Source organism: Paramisgurnus dabryanus, chromosome 2 (assembly GCF_030506205.2).
Source record: "Paramisgurnus dabryanus chromosome 2, PD_genome_1.1, whole genome shotgun sequence".
NCBI lineage: Eukaryota > Metazoa > Chordata > Actinopteri > Cypriniformes > Cobitidae > Paramisgurnus > Paramisgurnus dabryanus.
Window position 1 is genome coordinate 40,799,721 of NC_133338.1, and position 24,462 is coordinate 40,824,182.

Consider the following 24,462-nt stretch of genomic DNA (forward strand, 5'->3'; position numbering starts at 1 on the left):
TGTTGTCAATGTCAGTCTAAACTCGATTACTTAATATCTTATGAATACATTGTCCCCTATCTATCTTGGTATATTTTAGATGGTGTTCACCAGACCTGTGTGCAAAAATGTTTTTAATTCAATGTTCAGTTAAAAATGTATTACTTGCCTTATTTTATCAATGTACTAAGGTAACTGGTATTGTGTCCCAAAAGGTTAATAGCTAACTGAGCTATTAAGGAACCAGGGCAAATTCTAAACATACCGTTGCATCTCATTTCATACACACAAACTTCCGAATAAAAGCACAGAGGACAAAGCACTCACACAAACTCACAGAGGAAGACTATTCTTTGAAGTTCATTCCAAGCAGTTCAGTTACAGTTTTTAATCGCCATCCAAGCAAACAGAGATGATGTCCCTCCCACTTAAACCTAAACTGATCTTAAACCAGCATATGCTTGAGTTGTTATCTGCCCTGCATTATAATCAGGGGAATTATGAAGAAATATAGAGAAGTCAGAGAAGATGGGATATATGAGATCAAAGTGAGATTTGAATGCATGGTGCATTTATAAACTTGTATGATGCTGAATATTTTTAGAACTGTGACACATGTTTCTATTGGGCAGTTTATTCCTTGACTTTACTTGTTTGTTTTTTTTAGGACAGCGACTCTCTTCAATAGGTCGTTGTCATGTTTCTCGGTAAGGAAAGTTTGAGAGGAACAACGGGGTGGGCCAGGCTTCTGAATGAAGCCTTGTTTCTGCTTTACACGCATAAGAAGTGCTGCCCCTGCACACTAATGAATATGATGGATGGATGCTTGCGGAAAAGAGCCACAGCATTTAAATCAGCATTCAAAAGCCTTAAACCGTTGCGACGCTAAATTAATAGGCTAAATGACGTTTTTAGCATGAATAAAAACAAGGATAAAACAAATACTTTATCCGCACAATTTCCGAGCCACTATACAAATAAGATAATAGCCTATGACACTATATTTTTAACCTCTCATATTTGTTTTATTCCCTCGTGGCGAAATTCAATTATTGTTAAATGCTGTTAATGCTTGGTTAACATGGATCATTTGTATTAAGCAAACTTTTGCAAGAGCTTTATCAGCTCGAGTTATTTTTTTATTATAGCAAAAGGGTTCAATTATTTGATTAAAACATTAATTTTTAATTAATATTTAGGCTAATAAAAATAAAAATATATAACGTTACATTTGAATGGATATATAGTGTAGCATAACTATATCAGCTAAGTATAGCCTAAATACTTTCATTGTGCAGTATGTGTTATTTTGGCTTAAGTTCAATGATTAAAACAACCGTTGACCATAAACATCGCCAGGAATTGCGCACAAATGTTTTGGAGACACATATTTATCCAAATTACATCATACGTGGAATTTTCATGTGCACTTTTTCTCCACCTCTCTTTCTCCACCTCTCGTACAGTTACACGTGTTTCCTCCCTCAGAAAGGTTTCTTTCTGCTTTTCATTCTCCTGCTAGAGCCACCGGTGAACCTGACAGCACAGACGAAACCTTTATTACGGTTTTGGATTGAGTGGAAAGGAAAACTAAACAATCGAGAAGGACTACAAGCGTTTTATGTGCTCATACAACAGGTAATAAAGTGCATTTTGCTGGTTAGGCTACTGGTCTGTAGTACAGGTGAGTGCTGTGACAGCATCTTTGCTTCATGATTTTAAAATACATAAGTGCATGTGGTTTTGTAATTTTAAAACAAGTTATTTTTTTCTAGAGGAAATATGAATCAATCCTCATGGTATTTTGAATTCAATTTTAATAATACCATATTTAAATTAAGTTTGTAACTTTAATTTTGAGCAGTCTGGAATATGACTATGACAACTTATGACAACTAACTGGAATCATGAATTAATATTTATAACTTATAAATAAGTCTTGGAGCTTTGGTCTTAACTCAGTGCTAAAAATAGCAGTATGTTGTATCTGTGTAATACAAAATCGATTTTAAATTATTTTATCATATAAGAGATTGTATTGATTGAATTCCATTGTACCACCCCATAGGCTACTGGGCCACGTTTTAAATCTTGTGTGTTGTAACAATGAGTGTAAACTAAAGGGGAAAATGGGTATTTTTTTGCACCTGAACAAGCAGATAGAAGAAAAATATTATTGTGTATTTTTTACATTACATTTACATTGATGTATTTGGTATGTTATTATCCAAATCGACTGACAGTGGATTCAGTCTATACATTTGTTTTTGTATGATATTTAAATGTGCTATATTAATGTTTTCATATTCAGGAATTTTGACTTTACCCTGCGGCTTAGATAGTGACCCATAGCTTTCATGTGTTTTACCTTTCAAGGAAACAATAGCATATAGTCTAATACAGTAACCTGCATCAGACATCCACAAATTACATCTTTTAGTCCTTATGCATATCAAATATTTTTAGACTGTTGTGTAATAGTGGTATGACATTATTATGAATGGAAGGCATTAACATATACATTTTTACTCTTTTTAAACATTTATCAGTATGTTCGCTGAGAATCTTACAGGATCTGGCATTACCGTGAGAATTCTGAGGAACATTTCACAGTGTTTTTTGTGGATAGCTTAGTGTTAGAGCAATGCACTAGCAGCACAAAAGGTCATGGGTTCAAACTCAGACGACACATACTTATAAAAAAATGTATGCCTTGTAAAAAAATATATATATATGCCTTCACTGTTAGTCGCCTTGGATAAAAGTGTCTGCAAAGGCATAAATGCAATGGTTTAATAATGTATTTTAGTTGCTAAGACAGAGTTTGAAAATTGCAAGACCTTAAATATAAATGTTATTTAACCAATTGTCATTCACATGTTGGCACATGTTGTCCTTGTGTTACTTTTTACTGTTAAGAGTTACCACTGCACCATATAAATGGTTTTAATTGAGTCTTTTAAGTGGCTGATCTAAAGCAGAGGTGCCCAAACCTGTCAGTTTGCAACCCACTTAGATATAATCATGTATAATCAGTATCAGGACCTTCCAACATATTTTTTATGTGAATATGAGGAAAACACACTTTTTCCCTTTTTAAAATTCTTTTTTATTTTCCTTTATTTTTTATTATATTTTTTATAAATGAAATGTAATTTTAATTGCAGTATCAATATAACTGGTATATCACATCAAAATCATTGTAGCTAATCGTCTTTGCGGCACCCACTTTATCCCACTGTGCGACCCACAAGTGGGTCCCGACCCACAGTTTGGAAACCCCTGTTCTAAAGTGACTTTTAATGGGGTCATTCCATTTTGTACTGGATCTGCCTAATAGGCATGCAGTTGTGTTAAACAAAAGCAAATAACTTTTATTGTTCTTTTCTGAGCAGTGGTTATTATTAGCTTCAATGACTCAGACCTATATGCTATCATGCTATTAGAATGCTTTTCAGCTTATTATAGCCGGGAGAAACATTAAACCTAAAAGGACTTAAATGGAAGAAAATGAGACCAACACATAAGCCATTCAACATCTATTCCCAGACACCAAATTTGGCAACTGATTTTATCTTATCTGTCATTTTCCTCTCTAAACAAGAACAGAATTCTTCACATAGTAGAAAAGCATGGTGCGTATTTTCAAGATAGCTTAATTGATTTAATTTGCATTATAGAAAATAACATAGTGAAGTGTATGTGCATGCATGATATTCTTATGCATGTAAAACTGTAATTGAAGTAGTGTATAAAAAGCACTTAGAGAAGTTTTCCCAGCTATGAATAAGTGACTCTTTTTCTTTAAAATAACCACTTGCATGCTCTGGAGCAACACATAAATTAAGCATAACTCCTAAAAGTGGACAACACAGACAAAGATGTATAAACTTTGTATATTTGTCAAGTGAGCCAACCCCCCTCCTCAACTCACCTAAAAACCCTGTAGATTCCTGAAATGCATGTATGGCAGACATTCAGTAATTAATTATGTTATTCCCAATCTGGGAAACATAGAAGTAGCTTACACTGTCACGAGAACAGTAATGTCCCTGCGGTATTTTTGGGAATTGAAAATTATATGTTGATCTCAAAGACTTCTTATTGGCATCAAACTTTTGTTTTGAATTTGGAAATTCACATTTGATAAAGTATATGCTGTCAAAATAACTTTTGGAGCAGAGAACATAATATGAGTTTTATTCTCACTGAGAATGCATGCTGCATGTATATGTTGTTGTTTTATGTTTTATATGTTTGCAACATAATGATGTTAACTTTTCTTTCAATTTGAAACTAGGTGAACTATGGCCACGTTCTTGCTCTTTTTGAGTACGTGCTTCTTGATCTCCTCAGCTACGGTGCATTTTGATGATTATGTTTACACTGGTATGTATTCAAATACCTTACATATTAAAATCTTATAGTATTTATGAGTATTAATTTAGCAGTCTTTCTGTTTGCATTATGTTATGCATTTGTACACTTTTTATCAGTCTGTGCATTCCCTATGAATTAAACCCATAACTGTGGCATTGCTAACACCATGCAGAATAGCTACTGTGCCATTTTAAATGACCAACGCCTGGTTTCACAGACAATGATTAGCTAAAGCCAGGACTAGGCCTTAGTTAAATTAAGATGTTTAAGCATAAATTATAAACATGCCTTTGAAAAAGACATTACTTGGGTGTATCTTGGTACAAATCAATGGCACTGGCATATTTTAAGATCTGTCATTGCAAGTTATTTTCAGTTGAAGCTCAAACATGTGTTTTAGTCTAGGACTAGCCTTGAGCATTGCCTGTAAAACCAGGGCCAAAAATTGAGTTATTGGTATAAAATTGTTCATGCCTGTGTATGTTCATACAGAGCCTGAAAGCACAATGAAAGTCAGCATACCCCTTGATCTTCCTCTCCGACCTCTGATGGGTGACACAGTAATTCTGCCCTGCCACTTCCAGGACAACACAGTCAATGACCCTGGTGCCCCTACCATTGCCCCTTTGTCTCATCGGATCAAATGGAGTCTGGTCACCAAAGACAAGACCACAACCATTTTAGTTGCATCTGAGCGCACTGTTAATCTAAACAAACAGTATGTGGATAGAGTCACATTATTGGGATACCCTGTAACGCCCACTGATGCCAGCATCAAGATCACAGAGCTCCATTCCAGTGACTCAGGAGTGTATCGCTGTGAGGTTGTGAATGGCATTGAGGACGATCACGATATTGTTCATCTCCAAGTTCAAGGTACTGATACTGATTTTATCCATAAGCGACAGCATTAAAGCAAAAACATTTATTTATGATTTTATTTGTTAAAATCTTTTTTGTAGGTATTGTTTTTCACTATCGTGCAATCACCACACGATACACTCTGACCTTTGAGAAGGCCAAGGCAGCCTGTATTCAAAACAGCGCCGTGATCGCCACTCCAGAGCAACTACAGGCAGCTTATGATGAGGGCTTCCATCAGTGCGATGCGGGCTGGCTTGCAGATCAGACCGTTAGGTCAGTTAACCTACTGTATGCTAACTGTTACAGTAAACATTCATGCGCTGTTTACTTTGAAAATGTAATGGACATTGCGTGACATCATTTATTTATTCTGAAACAAAGGTACCCTATTCACAATCCCCGAGAGCCTTGCTACGGAGACAAGCATGAATTTCCAGGAGTGAGGACATATGGAGTGAGAGATGTGAATGAGACATATGACGTGTACTGCTTTGCTCAGAAAATGACAGGTTTGTTTATTTACCCTTTTTTCAGCATCTTCTTTGGAAAATGCTGGAACACTTAAAACGTTTCATTGTGCTTTACAGGAAGAGTTTTTTACGCTAGTTCCTCAATCAAGTTCACGTTTGAAGAGGCTGAAGCTGAATGTATAAAGTTGGATGCCAGGTTAGCTACCACAGGACAGCTTTACCTGGCCTGGAAGAGCGGTATGGATGTTTGTAACGCGGGCTGGTTGGCTGACAGGAGTGTCCGCTACCCCATCAACATCGCTCGACCGCAGTGTGGGGGTGGCCTGCTGGGAGTGCGCACCGTTTATCGGTTTCCAAATCAGACTGGCTACCCCTTACCAGACTCCCGCTATGATGCTTTTTGCTACTCTGGTACAAAAATCTGTTAACCACACTATTCGATTTGATTCTGTATCCACACGCTTTTTCTCAAGATCCTATATTTGTAATGCTTTTATCTTTGTAGATCCACAATTGATTCACTTATTAGTATTTGATTAGGAATTGTTCTGTTTACTGACAAGTGTATAATGTTTATTTCTTTTCTTCAGAAAAGTACAAGGAGAGTCCAGACTTTTCTGAGATGTTTCCAGAATCAGGCAGTGGAGTACTGACCGTGAGCACAATCACAGAAAGCCCCCGAGTCTTTTTAAAGCCCACCTCTACTGGAAGTGAAGCGCTGGGGGACGTTGTAACGCATAAGCCCTCAGTGACCACCAGTGTTGTTCCACCATACCCTAATATAGATGAAACGTTGCCCCTTTTGCCGCCTCCTAGACCCTTCGATCTTGACGTTTTCAACAAGACTGAAACAGAAGCTGGCATGTCCGACACAGGTAAAGCAAATATGCAACTAGGCCTGTCTTATAACCTAATTATGAGATTTGGAGGATCAAAGTTTGATTTTAATCACTGATTTCAATCTTTGACATAGCCTTACTCAGTTAATATTAAAGATATCAAGGTAAATTATGTCAGATTGTTTCATGTAGAAATCCATAAATCACAAAAATGACTTGGGCTAGTTTTTCACAGTCAAGGTTACATTTTGTAAGAGTTAACTTTATGATCAATACGTGTTTCAGTGTAGGATTGTGTTTGGGATACTGGGAAATTTGGAAGCAGGTCAACAAACACTGAAAATTATTATCAAAAAGTAAATTGACTTGAATGTTCTGAAGACTTTTAATGTTTGCATTTTAAAGATTTTTCTCTGAACAAGTAGGCATAAATCTGTTGGTTATTTTTTGCAAAGGGGTGCTGTTCCATTACCGATCAAGCTCCACTCGTTATGCTTTTAACTTTTTGGAAGCTCAGCTCGCATGTGAGAGCATCGGTGCAGTCATTGCCACCCCCCAACAGCTTCAGTCTGCCTATGAGGCCGGTTTCCATCAATGTGATGCTGGCTGGCTCATGGATCAGACTGTCAGGTAAAATCACGGCTAAAGTCTCATAAAATGATTTTAATCTTTGATTTGACCTTACTCAGTCAATATTAGAAATATAAAGGTTATATTGTCACAAACTGTTCTTTACATTATTTACCTCCTTCTGTTGTAAATATATATGAAATGATTATGCAGATATCCCATTGTGTCCCCACGTGAGAGATGTTCTGGTGACTTGGAGCATTTTCCTGGTGTTAGATCTTACGGAGTGCGTCCTGCTGATGAACGTTATGATGTGTACTGCTATGTGGACAAACAAAGAGGTAAGAGGTTAACAGTAAATGTAATACCTTTCTTAGAATAGTTTTGTTCAGCACGAACATAAGAGAGTTTGTAAAATAATACTCACACTTGTGGCCTCTTGCAGGGAAAATTTTTCATGCAAGTTCATTTGATGGATTCACTTACGATGAAGCTGTGACCTACTGCCAGGGTCAGAACGCGTCCCTGGCCTCCACAGGAGACCTGTATGCAGCCTGGAAGCAAGGCTTTGATTTGTGCCGTAAAGGCTGGCTTCTGGACCGCAGCGTACGTTACGCCATCAATAAACCCCAGCCGAATTGTGGTGGAGGAAAGGTCGGAGTTTTTACAGTTTACATGTTTCCCAACCAAACAGGCTTTCCTGACCTGAGCACCAAATTGGATGCCTATTGCCTTAAGGGTAAATATTGCATTGGATTACAGATATAATAAGGAAAGGATGCAATGCATTTACTGTTGTGACATGTTTAATGTATATCAAAGTTAGTGTATGTTGTAAGTGTTCATTATTTGTGATTTTCTTTTTATATATAGTGGAACAGAATTTGCCAAACACAACATTGACGGATGAAGAAATAGTTAGTGTGGAGTCTTTCCCTAATCTTCTCAATCCTGGTAATTAATTTTATCTTAAGATACATTGGACCCATTTTATTACACTCACCATTGTTCATAAGGAATTTGTTTTGGTCAATGCCAAATTAATGCCTTAAATTCTTACTTATTTCTGTTTTTTTTTCAGTAGGTACCTTTAACACCATCTCTGAGGGACATTCTGGATCTGATATTGATATGTCAGCGAGTGGAAGTGGGGATCAGCCGAGTGGAAGTGGGGATCAGCCGAGTGGAAGTGGGGATCAGCCGAGTGGAAGTGGAGATCAGCCGAGTGGAAGTGGGGATCAGCCGAGTGGAAGTGGGGAACAGCCGAGTGGAAGTGGGGAACAGCCGAGTGGAAGTGGGGAACAGCCGAGTGGAAGTGGGGAACAGCCGAGTGGAAGTGGGGAACAGCCGAGTGGAAGTGGGGAACAGTCGAGTGGAAGTGGAGAACAGTCAATAGGAAGTGGGGATAAGCTGAGTGGAAGTGGGGAACAGTCGAGTGGAAGTTGGGATCAGCTGAGTGGAAGTGGGGATCAGCCGAGTGGAAGTGGATCACCTGGTTCAATTGGGGACCTGCCAGGATCTGGATTCAGTGGGGATGTTTCTGGGTCAGGTCTCAGCGATGATGGCTCAACTATCCCTGTGACCTTCTCAGGAAGTGGTAGATTGTTGTCCGGAGATGGATCAGCTTCAGGGAGACCCCAGGAGGCTGGGAAAGGAGATCTCCTCACCCTCACAGGTCTGAGCTCAGGCCTTTTTGATGTGAACTTCTCTGGATCTGGCAGTGGGTCAGGGTACAGCGCTGAAGAAAGTGGATCTACCTCAGACTTTTCCGGCAGCTCAGGTGAGATCAGTCAAAGTGGAGACATATCCAGCATCTCCTCAGGATTAGGTTTCATTGAGGAGCCCTCAGGATTCATTGATTTGTCATCTGGAACTTTTATCTCTGGAGGATCCAGTGGCAATTCATTAACTGATCAAATTGATGTCATCCTGCTGGATAGTCAGTGGGGCAAAATGTCTACTACTCCATCTTTAGCAGAACAGGAGTTTAGTGGAAGCCAAGTAGATTTCAGTGGATCGGGACATATCTCAGGGTCTGGGATGAGTGGGGATTTCTCTGGAATGAGTGGGTCTGGGAGTGGCTCAGCATTTCCTGATCTGACATATCTTGGCTCGGAATTTACTGATCTCACAGAGAAATCATATAACCAGGAAGCTTCTGGGGTTTTGTTATTTGGATCTGGTGATGGGAGTGGATTTACCTCCGGAAGTTATGCTATCGAATCCGGAGAAAGATCTGAGGAATCAGGCAGTAGTGATATCACCATGTTCATCAGTGGTGTGATGACAGAACTCTCCAACAAGCCTTTTGAAAGCATGGAGATGGGAAGTGGGGAAGTGGAGTATAGCGCGACTGACAGACTGTCATCAGGGAGAGAAGATGACCTAACTATCTTTGCTAGTGGACGAGATGAACTGATCCCAGTCACTGTCGGGACATTAAATATCTCAGTAAGCACAAGTGAGGCTCCTCCTGCTGAACTATCTGCTGAAGAGCCATTAGTCCTGTACAGTGATACCGCAGGACTTTCTATACCATATCCCGAACCAGCAGGGATCATCGGTAAACCTGACCATGTTACTTCTGTAACTTTTCCTTCAACCACAGAGCCTGGCATCTCCATACAGACCCCTTCCGTCACTGAAGAACCTACTGTGAATGGTGAGGTTTCTGTTTCATAGTACGTTGGTTAATGTTAAAATACACAAATCTCCTAGTTTTACTTACTAGAGATAAAACCTCTGTTCCAAAACCCTGTGAGCTGCCTACAGAGAGCATAATCTTTACTTGTGAACTTGTTTCATAAAGCATCTTTTTCTAGGTTTTCAACTAAACCCTTTCACGTTTAGTGATAGTCTAGCATGGTTTCACGTCTTTCTCTGATTTTCTTTCAAACGCCATAGCAGCTTTTGTTAACCCATGTGATCCAAACCCATGTGGAGCTGGGTCATGTTCAGTGCATGATGGGGTGGGCATCTGTCATTGCCCACCGGGACTACATGGAGACGAGTGCCAGTTTGGTGAGTCAGACTGAATTTAATGAGTTATATACTTTATCATTTTTGTACAGATGACTGTCATTAACAAACCAAAGTAGTCCCACTACTCTTTAATCTGTTTTTGTGCCAAAATGAATCAAAGGATTGTCTCTTTCTCTGTTTGCATTTGTTTGTGAATAACTCCTGTTCAGTTTGCTTGTGCCTGATTCGTATTCTCACAGTTTTACAGGTTGTTTGGCATGAATGTGTGTGGTTACCGTAATGCTCGTCTTAAAGAGCTCTTGTGTCCAAATGTCATGTCAGTGACTGTTCACCTGTGTTGTTTTTGTTCAGCTGTGCCTTTGATGCAGTCTGGTTTAATCAGCACGCCTGCTAACACCTGGTACATGCTCATACTCCTCATCCCTCTTCATATGAATCTGAACTCTAAAATTCTGCTTCATTGTTTCTGGGACTGTAAGAGTGCTTATCATTCATAAGGATATGAGAGATATAAAAGCTGATCCTGGGTCAGCACTCTTACAGTAACACAAATATCACTGATCTGATCTGTCCTTTAATCTACCCCAGACAGCATCTTCATGAATGAAATCACTAAAACTGAGTGTGTCTTCCCAGCTTGTCACCTTTTAGACATGTGTACTTTACCATGTTGAAATATGTTGAAGCAGGAGTTCTGATTCAGTGATGCTTTCTGCTAAGCATGCCCTACCTCTGGGCATCTTCATAGTCAGTCTTAATTGCTAAACCTTTATTTGCAGAGGTTGATGTTTGTCATTCAAACCCTTGTGCCAATGGAGCTACCTGTGTGGAGGTGAAGGACACTTTCAAATGTTTATGTCTGCCCAGCTACGAAGGAGACCGCTGTGAGATTGGTACGAGGCCTGCTTTAGCTTATTCTGCTTCAGCTTAACTGTCTTTCAAAAACAACCGTAAAAGTGACACAAAACTCTTGATGATGTTGTGGTGGGAGGGGCATCTTCAGATGCACACGTTGTTGTTGCGGCATACAGTGGCAAGAAAAAGTATGTGAACACTTAGGAATAAATTGGTTTTCTACAGTGATTTGCCATAAAATGTGATCTGGTCCTCATCTAGGTCACGACAATAGACAAACACAATGTGCATAAGCTGACAACACACAAATAAAAATAGCTTGTTGAACCTCTTTTGATAGTAATTACTTCAAGCTAGTGCTTTCAGTAGCTCTGAACCAGACCTCAACATTGTTCAGAAGGAATTTTTACCCATTCCCCTTTACAAAACCGCTTCAACATCGACACATTTGTAGGATGTCTGGTTTGAACTGCTTTCTTGAGGTCATTCCACATCTTAAGGTCTGGGTTTGACTAGGCCACTCCAAATGGTGGATTTAGTTTTTTTTTAAGCCAGTCTGTGGTTGATTTACGTCGATGCTTAAGGTCATTGCCCTGCTGTAGCTTCAACTGGTGGACAGCTACCCTGACATTATCCTGTAGGATATTTTGTTAAACTTGGGAATTCATTGTCCCCTCGATGATTACAAGTAGTCCAGGCCCTGAGACAGCAAAGCATGCCCAAATCATGATGTTCCCTCCACCATATTCCCTGTTAGGATGATGCTTACGGTTGGTAAGATGTGCCATAGTATTTTTCCCGAACAATTCTACTTTTGTTTCATCAGTCCATAAAGTATTTTTCCGGTAGCACGGGGGTTTACCAAAGTGCTCTTTTGCAAACTTCAGGCTCTCAGCAATATTTTTCATGAGAGCAGCGACTTCCTCTGTGGTGTTTGCCATAGACACTGTGCCTGTTCAAAGACTTACATTTGGAAGCCTCATGAACAGAGAGGTGCGCCAGTTCCATTGATGTCTTCAAGTCTTTAGCTGTTACTCGTGGGTTCTTCTTTACTTCATTGAGTATTCTGTGTTGTGCCTTGGAAGTCATCTTGGTTGTGTGCCCACTTCTAGAAAGAGTAGCTACAGTATTAAATTGTCTCCATTTATAGACAATTTGTCTAACTGTAGATTGATGGATGTCTAACATTTTGAGATTGTTTTGTATCCCTTTTCAGCCTTATGGAGTGCAACAACTCTTGATCGGATATCTTTAAAGAGGAATGGTTTATAAGAGCTAATGTTTCTTAAGAACAGCATTCTTAAAATGTTTGAGTGTCTTTTAATCTATCAAAGTTGCACTAGACCACACATTTAAACTCATTTTATTAATTGGACTCCAGTTTGCCAGCTTCTGACACAATATGGCATTCATTAAAGTATTTAGTCTGTTGATTCACTTAAATTTTCCTCTAGCACTGTGAATGTTTAATGGGTGTTTTCAAAAAAGACACAAGAAACTAGAATTATTTGTGTGTTGTCAGCTTATGCACATTGTGTTTGTCTATTGTTGTGATGTAGATGAGGATCAGATCAAATTTGATGGAAAACCAGTTTATTCCTAGGGGTTCACATACTTTTTCTTGCCCCTGTATGTATGTTTTTTGACGTGTCTGGTATAGATTTGAGAGGTTTATTTCTGTTTTTAAGAACTTTTAGCCAGCCCTTTGAACCGTTGTGTCATTCAGGCGTGGTAAGGCACATTTACAGGTATGTAAACACCTGAATGGAAAATACTACCGTGGATTAACCTTAACCATTCAGTAAACAAAAATGAGGTAAAACGAAAACAGTCCAGTTCATATTTTCCATATGACCAGAGTCCATAAATATCTTTGAAACAGTAATGATAATTGTTTCTTTTCTTTGAGATGTTTGCTCTATATGAAATTCTTTGGTTAGTATATTGGAATACTTAGGGTTGTGAAAAATACTTTATTTGTTAAAGATGACTTCTTTAATACTGTTTTCACGGACAAGCCATTTGCCGCTTGCTTAAAACAGCGATGACAGATAAAGTGAGCACAATCCCTCAAGCAAATTCCATTATATAGATTTCAGATGCCAAACTCTCTAAGTGCTTCTGACATGTTTTCTTGTAAATGATTATCAGACTCTTATGTTTAGGTTCAGTAATTTTACTTTAATGGCAATGGAAACATTATTAGTCAGTAATTGAAATGCCTTATTTTCACAAATGTCATTTCATTGGTATTTAACAATTTTTTTTCTTTGCTGCAAAACCCTTTCAGTATATGCAAAAATGTCTACTTCTAAATAAAAGTCTCCAATGAATAAAGGTAAAAGACTTAAAAATGTAGTAAATATCCTAATATATTCAGTAAATGTCCTTTAACTGGGTAAAAACTTCCATTCATTCATCCAATTCTTTCTTCGTGCACTTAGAGGATTTTGCTGGGGAAAATCATAGTGACATTTAAGGGATTTTTGCCAACAAACCCTTCTAAATGGCCAGCAGATGTAAAGCAAAAGTATTTGATGTATGTATACTGCGTGTCAAGAGTATTATATTAATATCATATCTAATTTTTGTGAAAAGAAACATTTAGTGACTTTTGCATCTGAGCTCTTCATATATTTCTTATATGTTTCTTATTTGCATGTAAAAAAGGTTTTGCTCTTGTTCGAGTTGTGATTCATTTTATTTCAAATAGTGGTGGTCTAAGATGCATTTTGGTAATGCTTTGGTTAAATGTGGTACCTGATGTTGCTTCAGATGTTCACAGCTGCGAAGAAGGCTGGGTTAAGTTTCAGGGCAACTGTTACTTGCACTTTTTGGAGAGAAAGACCTGGCTGGACGCCGAGAAGCATTGTCGGAATCTTAACGCCCACCTTGTAAGCATAATCACTCCAGAGGAACAAGCCTTCATTAACTGTGAGTGCCTTTTATGTGTTTATCAACTAAAGCGCTTGTGGTGTTTTTCTAAGTACCAGTAATCACTTTCTTCCTGTGACAGCATATGCACAAGACTATCAGTGGATTGGATTGAATGATAGAACTATAAATCATGACTTCCACTGGTCAGATGGGACCCCGCTGGTAAGTCTGCCTTGCTGAGATACTGTATTGGGATTCTGATAATACAGCTGCAATGCTTGATTTTTTTTCTTTGTCTGATTAGCAATATGAGAACTGGAGGCCTAACCAGCCTGACAATTATTTCAACTCTGCCGAGGACTGTGTTGTGATGACCTGGCATGAAAATGGCCAATGGAATGATGTGCCATGCAACTACCACCTACCATTTACATGCAAAACAGGTCCAGGTAATGAATGTCATAAGTGATGAAAATGAAATTCTGTCCTTATTTATTCAAGCTGATTCTTAATATTTTTTGTACTGCTGAACTCAAAGGAAGATATTTGTGATCTTCCATAATATAAAAGAAAAATACTATGAAAGTCAATTGTGCCCCAAAACTGTTTAGTTACAAACATTGCTCAAAATATCTTCCTTTGAGCTCAACAGAACAAAGAAATTGATACAGGTTTGTAGCAACAAGAGGTTGAGTAAATGCTGACAGACTGTTAATTTTTGGGTGTACTATCCCTTTAAGGACTGTGATTAAGTTTCAATTCTATCATTTCAAGTGATGACTTACTCTTCTATTACAGTAACATGCGATCAACCTCCTAAAGTGGAGAATGCCAGGATGTTTGGAAATAAGAAAGATCGTTATCAAGTAAATTCCATTATTAGGTACCAATGCGGTGAAAACTTTACACAGCGCCACCTGCCTGTGATCCGCTGTATGGCAGATGGACAGTGGGAGAAGCCTCAAGTGAAATGCATAGCCAGTAAGTTACTCAGGCATTAGTACCATGAGCCATTTGAAAGCTAAGCCAATGTCATAAAAATTTCTAAATGATATCTTGATAATGTATGTTTATAGAAGAAGCAACAGAGGAACAGTTTGTTAAACATCTTAAAGATGAATTATATCCTTACCTAGCCCATATTAGCGCTTTGCGATACTGTAGGCCTATTTAAACTTTATTACTATATGTTGTTACAGTCACATGCTTTCCTTTGTGTTTTTATAGAAGTCAACACAAGACTGCAAAGGAAATCTACTGTTCATCACCCGCATAAAGCTTATACTACAACATTGGAGAAACAACTCTAAGGGGATTTGAAGAGTTAGAGATTCAAGTGTTATATTTATTTTCCAAGACCCTGAATTATCAAGCATACATTTATGATTAAAAGTGTTATTTTCAATATAAGTGCCCCTTTTGTATATATTGCTGTCCCCTACACAGTAGATCACCATATATCAGTTACTTGATAAACTTAATAAAGTGATCCACTTTATTGATGCAGTAAAATATCAGAGACCAAAGCATTAAAGACCAACAGCATCCCAATAGATCTCTGTGAATATATTTGCTGAAGGTTTATCATTTGAATAAAGTTTAATGGCGAAAAGATGTTGAGCCAAGAGCTTGGTTAGCCCAGTCTATCCTCTATTGTTAAGGACAGAAGTCCTTTTTTTGTCTTTATGTGCTAGTGAACAAATATTTGAATACATGTATGAATTATAGATGTGGTGGTGAAATGTAAAATGTTTTCATCTATAGATTTTTAAGAGAACAAGTTTATAGCCATAAATGACGTTTACAAAAAACTTATTTATTTCCAACCAGGCAGATTATGAACACTTGCACAACGATGTCATTTATTTGTTGTCTGAGTTGGATAGCATAATGTGAATCTATTTATTGAACATGAATCACAATACATCCATCTTTAACTGGAGATGTCCATCTCTCTTTGGTCTCGAAAGCCATATTAACATCAGATCTAGGTCTAGGTGGCCAAGTCCAGTCAAATTTTGAATGTATATCCAACCATGAAAATGTACTTGTTTGTTAAATGTTATCTGTGTTGCCCAAGACTGTGCAGTGCATAGTATTATATGGGAACCAAAATGATAAGCTAATAGCTATAGTTCAATAACAAGTGCCTTGTGAATATTTAGCATTTACTAACCTGTTTCTGTTGGGACTGCTTACTGTGCTTTTTTCTTCCCAAAAATGTATAAGAGGCTGTGCCTCTTTCATCCCAATGGCAGGGACCTCTCCTTATGCACAGCAGCTTTAATTTTGTGACACAGCTGAAATGACGAATGCAGCATAAACTGCAGACACACGTTTTTCGTATATTGCATCCAGCTCTTCAAACAAATACAAATACTGTCTGTGTGGCATAAAAGAACAATCTCATCTTGCATTTAGAACATGATCTCCTACATGTTCCTAAGGCCGTATTTCAGGGAAAGGACAGAGTCAACATGAGGAAATCTTGTCTTTGTGCTGCCTTAAGTTTTGCCAGTAATGTCTTTAGCTGAATTTAATGTCTCAATAATTGTATTCAGCAACTTGCCAATAAAACATGCCATAAAACATCTTTAACACAGGATTGATTTGTGTGTCGGCTAGAAGTCTGAGCAGTTCAGTGTTTGTACTCTGAGATGTTATTCCGAGTACACAGGTAATGGAAAGAAAAATGTTTAGCCTCACCTGACCACATCTAGAGACGTGTTTTTGAATGAGAACTGAGTAAATAATAATCTTAACAAAATGACATGCAATAATGTTTGTTTAATTGGGTGAAGTGGAAGGAATGAACTGCCCTATGACTGAATAGACTCTTTTAGGCCACTTCTGATGGTCGAGCTCAGTGGTTCCCAACCTTTTTCACTTCAAGGCCCCCTAGTTGCCCACAACAATATTTAAAGGCCCCCAATAATTTTTTTTTTCTTAAAATTTAATTAATGTTAGCTTGTTTTAATGCTCGTTTTGTTCCATTTTTATATTTTTAAGTCATCTTGAGGCCCCCTGTGGGCCCTGACCTTCTGGTTGGGAAACAATGCAGGCTAGATGATATAGCTTTGTGCTCATACATAGCGCCCCCTTTTGGTGAATTGTTTCTACTAGTTGAATTATATGCAAGGAGAATACTGAACTTTAAAATGTATTTATGACTTTACTAAACACAGTGTGTGTTACAAAACAAAAGAAAGTAACTGTTTGTAAATTTTTAATTCAGGTTTCAGTTGTTTACATTTAATAACATGAAACCGAGTTACACTATTGAATGGAGCAAGTGTAGTGCAAAAAGGTGAATTCATTCACCTAAAATATTTAAGACAGGTTCAAAGACATTTTGCAACAGTTTTTTTCTTGGTTACAGTGGTTGTGGAATAACAATGAAATATACTTGTTAGTAAATGACAATCTGTTGTAAATAGGATTATGTCATGTGAAATACATCAATGGTAAGTGATGATGTCAAAATGTAAAGCATTAAACAACTAAATACATCATGTTCTCATTTCTTAAGTTTTATGTTTCTACAAATTGACATTTATGTGTTTTTAAAGAACCATTAACTTCTTATTAAAATAATCCACATTATTATTATTATTAACATAAAGCTAACAGAAATTTAGAATGTTAATTTTTATATCAGTCAGAAAACTGACAAGAGAAAACAACTGAGTCCTTAGTTTTTGTTGTGTTTATATAAAGTCCAATATCATCAATAAAATAAAATACAGAGCGATACAAACTGAATTATGTAAAAACCTCATCATCATTCTATAACTAGAAAAGAGTTCAGATAAAAGCAGAGGTCAGCAGTTTATCTAATCGTCACAGCCCAGCAGCTCCATGCGTAGAGTTATCCTCTCGTGCCACTCCCAGGGTAAAAAGCGTACAAATTGGGCAAAGAAGGGAGGCTCAAACAAGTTCTTTTTCGGTGTGTTATTGTCAATGTTGCCTTGAAAAATCTGTTGAAAAGAAGTTTTGTTAATGAATTTTTCAGATAAAGTGAGAAAATACTTGAATGTTATATTTCAAATTTAGATGTTATCACTGTGACCTTATCTTTTTTTGTTGTTTGATCCTGTATGATGTTCCATGACTGCCCATCGTCACTGTACGCAATCTTGAAAGCTGACACGAACTGCACAACTCCAAAGTCTTTTGCTCCCTGAGTGATGATGGCAGTGATTCTTTTGGGTTTCTCCAAATCCAACTGTAAAATAATAGTAAGTACGGGATTTATTTTGTTTAGATGTCCATGTATAAATGTCATAGTGTTCATGCAACTAAACTAATACAACGTTAACAGAAACACAAACCCTTAAATTTACATTTTTTTCACACACTATTTGCGCTAAACCCTACAGCAGTAATTCTCAAAGTGTGGTCCGCGGACCACTAGTGGTCCGCCAAACCCCCCCAGTGGTCCGGCAAAAGATGACCTAAACTTGGCAAGTGTTTATACAATCGTCACTTATTTAAGTAGATTTTTATTGCACTTGTGAAACTGTGATATCTGTTCTTGCCATTCTGTTTTAATAATGTAAAAATGGATCGGTGGCTAAACCAGAGAGGGTCAAAATAAAAGATCAAGTGTCAACTGAAAGCAGCTAAAATTCACATATCTATTAGTTTTGTAATGTACTAGTTTTTGTTTCATGTGTAAAATTCCTGTAATTTCAGTGATTTTGGACATTAAGGGGAAAAATATTTTTCAGCATTTTATTGTTACCATAGTTACAACCATAGACTTCATATACCCACCACTACCTCAGTTTTAAACTTTGGAATGACATTAAGTGGGACCTAGGCTGTTACAGTTTAATTGCATTTTTTTCCACATGTGCAGTTTGTTGTTCATATTAAGCTGCAACTCATTTCACATTTACTTTTTCAAATGAAATAAAATTCATATAATAATTTCTGAACATGGCATTGCATTTGTTTTTAAAAAATTAGTTTTTGACTTAAAACAGTTGCATATTAAACTTAAATTTAGCTTATCCTTCCTATTGTGTTGTTTTTTGGGGGCGTGTTAGAGTGAGATTTTGTTAGGTGGTCCTCAGAAAAAAATTGGAAGATAAAGTGGTCCATGGGCTGAAGAAGTTTGAGAAACACTGCCCTACAGTATAAACAGATGTAATACAACAAAACAACAACTTTAAGCAAATTGGACATAACGTCTATATTGCTATTAGGAAGATTAAGTCTCACCTGAAGCCATTCTGAGCGAGTGTTGGTAGCTGCTGCCCAAGCATTAGTCTTGCCTTGCTTGTCCAGGCGAGCATAATGGGGGTGCCAGGTAAAAGCATCAATACCCCAAGTGCGGTAGGCACTAGACGCTGACAGCTGCGTGTCAGAGATGAGACGCGACTTCATGCCCAGCGGATCTGTGCAACTAAAAGCACTGGAGTGCACTGTCATGTTAGGGGCAATGAGAATGACAAATAATAAACAAAGATGGAAAAAAAACTGTTAGAAGAACAATTACAGAAGAACTATTTTGATTCAGTGTCATTGAGGGCATTTAGCAAACAAAACCGGTTCTAGTATTTGCCTTAGAAATGAAAACCCAAAGTAGGGATTTGTACTGCAATCACCATTAAGATCACAGCCCACAAGTTCCATCCGCAGAGTACAAGCTTTCCGGCACACCACAGGAATGATGCGGATATACTGGGCCACTATTGGAGGGTCAAACATATTCATATTGGTTCCATCGTTGTCTGTGTTTCCCACAAACACCTGAAAAAATGAGTCAGATAAATGCGTGATGATTACAAAATAACTTGATTTACAATTATGTATTTGGCACTTATGTGTGTGAACCCATGACCATCACAAGCACCATGCTTACCAGTTGAGCTATAGTTACTTACTTTGTCTTTTCTCTGGCCAACTGCTCTGTGCACTAAATAGGTTTTGCCATCGAAGCTGGACGCCACTTTAAAAGCTTTAATAAACTCAGCCACTCCCATGCGACTTGCTCCTTGGGTGATGATACCAGTGAGACGCATCTTCTTCTGCATATCAATCTAAAATTGATCAACAGAAATAAAATATAGAACGCTTTTAAGATATGTACAACAAAATGAATAAATAAGTCACATTCTATATATTCATTGAAAATCAATCAACCTGAATCCAGGGGGTTTTGTCCTGAGATGCAGAGCTCCAAGCGTTTACAATACCCTGGTTGTTGAGGCGAGCAAGCTCAGGTCCCCAGTGTTGCAGTCCTAAAATTCCAGAGTCTACAGAGGAAGCAGAGATCTGGGACTCTACGATTCCTCCTTCCTCCATTCCCAATAGAGATGTACAGCCTGCACCATAAAAAGCAGTAAATGGCAGTAAATTAAACATCATATGAAATTTTATAGTCTATTTTTCTTGCTTAATGTTGCATGGCTTATTGCCACCTGGTTTATAACTAGCCATATTTAAGGGAACTTTATCCAGCACTTAGACAGAAAGAGAGACGAGTCAAAGCTCTTGAAGTAGAACATACCGTACATCCTTATTTGTATTGCCTATATAAATGAATAGCCAAACTGAGTATAATACAGAAAATGGTAAAACATTTACGAATAAAACATTTACTCACGTAGCTGGCATTGCTTTCCAACATATGGAGAAGGGCACTGGCAGTTGTAGTCGCCATCCAGGTCACGGCAAAGGCCTCCATTTTTACATGGCTTAATTGCACAGTCATTCACATCTGTTTAGGAACACCAAAAAATAACACAGCAATCTCAATATGTTACCGTGAGGACATCTCTTACTTGGCAAAATCAGGTCAAGCCACCAATAAGCACCAAAATGATGCTCAAAAATGGTTTGGTAACAAACATGGCTTAAAATATCTTCCCTTGTGTTCAGCAGAACAAAGAAATCCATACAAGTTTCTAACAACATGAGGGTGAGTGAATAATGAATTATACATTTAAAGATGACATATCACGAAAATCTGACTTTTGTCATGTTTCAGTGCTATAATTGGGTACCCAGAAAAAGAACAATCCAGTAACTTAGTTTTGGTAAACCATTCTCTGCAAAAATAGGTGATTGAAATTTGGCTCCCCCGTCATGTCAGAAGGGGATAATACCGCCTCTTAATCTGCACTATCCAACCACGCCACTGCCATTTAGTGCAGATATCAACTCATTTTCATTTAAAAGGAAACACCCCAAAATGACACATCTTTGCTCACACCTACAAAGTGGCAGTTTTAACATGTTATAATAAATTATCTATATGATATTTTGAGCTAAAAATTCACATACACACTCTGGGGACACCAAATATTTATTTAAGAATATCTTTAAAAAAATTCTTGTGAAATGTCGCTTTTAAAAGCTCATCAGCTAGTATTAGTGCAGTTTCCATAAAGACCACTAGGGGTACAAACTTTTTTCAAACTACCTGTATAAAGCAGTCACATTAATCAAGAGGTGTCCATGCCAAGCATCATACCCAAGAATGCAAGATATTTAAAAAAAACTGCATACTATGCAAATATATACCATCCCACTGCATATAATTTCAAACACTTTTTAAGGTCTAATCATGACACAGAAAAGCTATTATATATATATATTACATCTCCTTTTTTATGAGTTTTTTTTCTGTGAATTGGAACCATGATCTTTGTTTTGCAAAGGTGATAAAGATGTCCTACAACAGAAGTTGTTACTATTAAACTGCTAAGAGGATTGTGGAGCATGAGAAACAAGTAAAAACCTTACACTGCTTAAAGCCAGGATGGATGCACTTAAGCTTCAGAATCTTCTTAGGCCCCCAAGGCTGGACTGTGATGTTTTTCTCAAAGGATTACTCCACTTTCTTAAAAAATAAAATCCTGATAATTTACTCACCCCCATGTAATCCAAGATGTTTATGTCTTTCTTTGTTCAGTCAAGAAGTAATTAGGTTTTTTGAGGAAACCGTTCCAGGACATTTCCAGGACCCCAAAAGTTTACAGTTTCAATGCAGCTTCAAATGGCTCTAAACGATCCCAAACGAGACATAAGGGTCTTATCTAGCAAAACAATTGTCATTTCGGCAAGAAAAATAAAATACATGTACTTTTAAACCACAACTTCTCGTCTTGCACTAGCCGTGTGATGCGCTCACGTTATGCATTATGACTTTGAAAGGTCATGCGAACTTACCGCACCAGTGTTTACAAGTGTGGAGAAAGAGGACCGTTCCGACATTGTTGTATGTGGAATAATACTAATTAATGTCTTCGTGTCAGTTAATTGTTTTAATCCGCAAATGTGCATTTATGCATCACGTGATCTTTCTACGTCATAACGCATTATGTGAGGTCGCGCTGGCGCATCACACGGCTGGTGCAAGACGAGAAGTTGTGGTTTAAAAGTGCATTTTTTTTTTTCTTGGCAAAAAATGACAATGTTTTTGCTGGATAAGACTCTTATGCCTCGTTTGGGATCGTTTAAAGCCCTTGGAAGCTGCAATGTTAAACTGCATTGAAACTATAAACTGTTGAGGTCCAATAAAGTCTCTTATATTGAGAAAAATCCTGAAATGTTTTTCTAAAAAAAAAAATTATTTTTTTTCGACTGAACAAAGAAAGACATCAACATTTTGTATGACATGGGGGTAAGTAAATTATCAAGATTTTTTTTAAGAAAGTGGAGTAAAAACCTCTTTTACCGCTTTTAGGGTCTTTTTTAATGTCAGCACTAGTGTCTTTTAAGTAAATTTAAAAACCATGAATTATGAAATTACATGGAAAAATTGTAATAAACAAAAAGAATATATAAATCACCATTTTCTTCAGCCATTTGAAATTCGCCAAACACATTGCCATAAAACAGAACAGTCAAACAAAGTTATGGTATATTGCCAACAATAATCAATTACTATAAATTTTTAAATTTTAAAGATCTGTTTACTTTAGTTAACTTCATGTATCAAGAAGTTCAAATCATTCAGGGAAGGAGACTTGTACGGACTGGAACATTTTAACAAAGCCTTTTTTTAAACTCACTATGGTTAAAGTGCTCTCTAACCACTACTGACTGCTCAACATCCTGGGTGTGTCTGTTATTTACACCAGTGCCATTGTATATACATTTATAAACTTGAGCCTTAAGTGGAACAGAGAGGATACAGCATTCAGTAATGGAAATATTTATGCTGTAGATATGTAACCAAAATAAACTAGATATGCAATTCCCAAGGAATTACCAGTGCATGAAAATGCAAAAAGCTGATTGACAGAAATGTAAAAGAAATTTAGTCTAGTAGTTTACCTGGCTGTTGACATGTTTTAGTGTGAAGCTAGCATGATTTAAAAAAGTTATCATGATGAAATATGATGCTAGCATGATTAGCATGATTCAGCATGACGTTAGCATGATGCTAGCATGATTAGCATGAAGCTAGCAAGACTAGCATGAAGCTAGGATGATGCTAGCATGACTAGCATGAAGCTAACATGATGCTAGCATGATTAGCATGAAGCTAGCATGAAGCTAGCATGATTAGCATGAAGCTAGCATGATTAGCATGAAGCTAGCATGATGCTAGCATGATTAGCATGAAGCTAGCATGATGCTAGCATGATTAGCATGAAGCTAGCATGATGTTAGCATGATAAGCATGAAGCTAGCATGATGCTAGCATGATTAGCATGAAGTTAGCATGATGTTAGCATGATTAGCATGAAGCTAGCATGATGTTAACATGATTAGCATGATGCTAGCATGATTAGCATGATGCTAGCATGAAGCTAGCACGATAATAGCATGATTAGCATGAAGCTAGCACGATGCTAGCATGATTAGCATGAAGCTAGCACGATGCTAGCATGATTAGCATGAAGCTAGCACGATGCTAGCATGATTAGCATGAAGCTAACACGATGTTAGCATGATTAGCATGAAGCTAGCACGATGTTAGCATGATTAGCATGAAGCTAGCACGATGTTAGCATGATTAGCATGAAGCTAGCACGATGCTAGCATGATTAGCATGAAGCTAGCATAATGTTTACATGATAAACACGAAGCTAGCATGATTAGCATGAAGCTAACATGATGCTAGCATGATTACCATGAAGCTCGCATGAAGCTAGCATGACTAGCATGAAGCTAGCATGATGCTAGCATGATTAGCATGAAGCTAGCATGATTAGCATGAAGCTAGCATGATGCTAGCATGATTACCATGAAGCTAGCATGAAGCTAGCATGATTAGCATGACGTTAGCATGATGCTAGCATGATTAGCATGAAGCTAGCATGAAGCTAGCATGACTAGCATGAAGCTAGCATGATGCTAGCATGATTAGCATGAAGCTAGCACGATGCTAGCATGATTAGCATGAAGCTAGCACGATGCTAGCATGATTAGCATGAAGCTAGCACGATGCTAGCATGATTAGCATGAAGCTAGCACGATGTTAGCATGATTAGCATGAAGCTAGCACGATGTTAGCATGATTAGCATGAAGCTAGCACGATGTTAGCATGATTAGCATGAAGCTAGCACGTTGCTAGCATGATTAGCATGAAGCTAGCACGATGCTAGCATGATTAGCATGAAGCTAGCATAATGTTAACATGATAAACACGAAGCTAGCATGATTAGCATGAAGCTAACATGAT

At 37.6% G+C, this 24,462-nt stretch overlaps 2 protein-coding genes across 2 annotated transcripts in view; one reads left to right on the forward strand and one right to left on the reverse strand.

Moving 5' to 3' along the window:
- The first annotated feature begins 1,504 nt into the window (after positions 1-1,504).
- acana (aggrecan a) lies at positions 1,505-16,380 on the forward strand. Its single transcript, XM_065288867.2, has 19 exons — positions 1,505-1,617; positions 4,280-4,368; positions 4,852-5,235; positions 5,322-5,496; positions 5,605-5,732; positions 5,811-6,104; positions 6,284-6,568; positions 6,988-7,162; positions 7,316-7,443; positions 7,548-7,841; positions 7,976-8,056; positions 8,184-9,764; positions 10,007-10,123; positions 10,864-10,977; positions 13,715-13,873; positions 13,956-14,038; positions 14,121-14,265; positions 14,615-14,797; positions 15,044-16,380. Exons 2-19 carry the CDS (start codon positions 4,287-4,289, stop codon positions 15,124-15,126), a joined length of 4,491 nt encoding a protein of 1,496 aa, XP_065144939.1. The 5' UTR covers positions 1,505-1,617; positions 4,280-4,286; the 3' UTR covers positions 15,127-16,380.
- Positions 16,381-17,029: 649 nt separating this feature from the next.
- mfge8a (milk fat globule EGF and factor V/VIII domain containing a) overlaps positions 17,030-24,462 on the reverse strand; it is a 47,460-nt gene continuing 40,027 nt past the window's right edge. Inside the window, exons 4-10 of the mRNA XM_065289236.2 lie at positions 20,430-20,543; positions 19,967-20,148; positions 19,708-19,863; positions 19,429-19,573; positions 19,043-19,245; positions 17,886-18,041; positions 17,030-17,793 (exon numbers count right to left, since the gene is read on the reverse strand). Of these exons, the coding sequence (XP_065145308.1) occupies positions 17,650-17,793; positions 17,886-18,041; positions 19,043-19,245; positions 19,429-19,573; positions 19,708-19,863; positions 19,967-20,148; positions 20,430-20,543 (1,100 nt within the window). The 3' untranslated portion in view covers positions 17,030-17,649. The remainder of the gene's footprint in view (positions 17,794-17,885; positions 18,042-19,042; positions 19,246-19,428; positions 19,574-19,707; positions 19,864-19,966; positions 20,149-20,429; positions 20,544-24,462) is intronic.